At 41.6% G+C, this 1,455-nt stretch overlaps 1 protein-coding gene across 1 annotated transcript in view; it reads right to left on the bottom strand.

Moving 5' to 3' along the window:
- Window positions 1–1,054, bottom strand: part of atp1a3a (ATPase Na+/K+ transporting subunit alpha 3a) — a 24,400-nt gene extending 23,346 nt beyond the window's left edge. The window contains exon 1 of the mRNA XM_037693363.1: window positions 665–1,054. Within this exon, the coding sequence (XP_037549291.1) occupies window positions 665–670 (6 nt within the window). The 5' untranslated portion in view covers window positions 671–1,054. The remainder of the gene's footprint in view (window positions 1–664) is intronic.
- Window positions 1,055–1,455: the final 401 nt, after the last annotated feature.

Genomic DNA, 1,455 nt, shown 5'->3' with positions numbered 1-1,455 from the left:
TGGACCTTTGGTTTCTGGCTGATCATGATGGGAGGTGAAGCTGAATGTCTGACCAGGAGTTTCACCTGTCGGTCAAACAGCATCCTGTCTGCGCTTAACCATCAGCAGGTTGGACTCCTGCGCGTAATTACGCATTTTGACAATTAGGCTGTCTGATTATGAAATGTGACCTGGTGCTGTGGATCCATCTGTGCTACAAACATATTAATCGCTTCCATCTACTAAAAACATGCATATTTGGTGTAGATGCGCTGCTTGGCAGGAGATTATCTGATGGCATTTAAAGTCACTTTGCTGGTGATGCACCGGCTGGGTGGATGTCCGGCTCAAATCTGGCGCAGAAAAATAAAATAATTTTAAAAAACGACCACAAGCTCCCTCCTTTAATCCCAGTCGGTACCGTTCCTGTCACCAGTTTGCAGAGGAACCGAACTGGGATGGCTCATATTGATAAAAACAGCGCAGTTAGTTAGACAGCTAGCATAAAATAACATCCCCACCGTGCTCAATGTCATTCCAACATCACCTGCCTGCACCTTCATCATTAACCCTCTTCTGACTCACGTTTATTTAAAAAAAAAGAAAAAAAAAAAGCAATCGAACCGGATTTAGGCGACATTTTAAAAACCAGTCCATCAAAATACTCGGTAACGTCTCGTCTTACCCCCATTTTGGCGCTGTCTCCTCAGAAGATGCTTTGACTTTAATTCAGGACGGCAGAGCTTTAAGGCAGATGAGGAGAAAAATAAAATAAAAAAGAAAAAGGTCGTCTCGAGAGAAAAAAATAAAATGTCCGCGTTTGTTAGCTAACGGAACAAATATCAAACGACTAGCTTAAATACACTAAATTTCATTTTTATCAACGGAGCGCTGACTCGAGAAGGCAACGATTTGTAAAACACGCACACAAAGCTTCGCCCCGTTCAGATGATAAAACAAAAGAGTTTGTTTTTTTCGGTGTTAAAATTAAAATTATCCGCAGCTGCTGGTTACGGTTTAACCGTCACTGCGCGAGGCGAAATGATGCCGGTGGAAAGTAGTCCCTTCCCCTCTGGATGCCGTCTCCCTCCGCGGCGGCGCACACGCAGCCGCCGCACTCCTCAGGGCTCCCCGAGTCTCTATCGCTCCGCGGACGAAGCACCACATAGATCCTGAATGAGATTTGTATTGCGTTTAAATAATCGACTCAAAGCTTTATATTATTGCTTTTTTTTTATTACCAATACAATATATGCTGCCATTTATGGAATCACAGCACCGATTAAAAAATATAAACACAATTTATTTTTCATTATTATTGTCTAAACATGTATTTTGAGCTTGTCTAAAGTGCAGAACGAGGTCTGGGTTGACTTGTCAAATAAATATAAAGATATAATCCCAAGTGAAATCAATAATTAGGTTGTCATCCTCTGTGTAACATATATGTAATACTGCAGCTATGGTTACAATGAA

Source organism: Nematolebias whitei, chromosome 19 (genome assembly GCF_014905685.2).
Source record: "Nematolebias whitei isolate Nwh7 chromosome 19, NemWhi1, whole genome shotgun sequence".
In the NCBI taxonomy this organism is placed as follows: Eukaryota; Metazoa; Chordata; class Actinopteri; order Cyprinodontiformes; family Rivulidae; genus Nematolebias; species Nematolebias whitei.
This window is presented reverse-complemented; position numbering and strand designations above follow the sequence as displayed.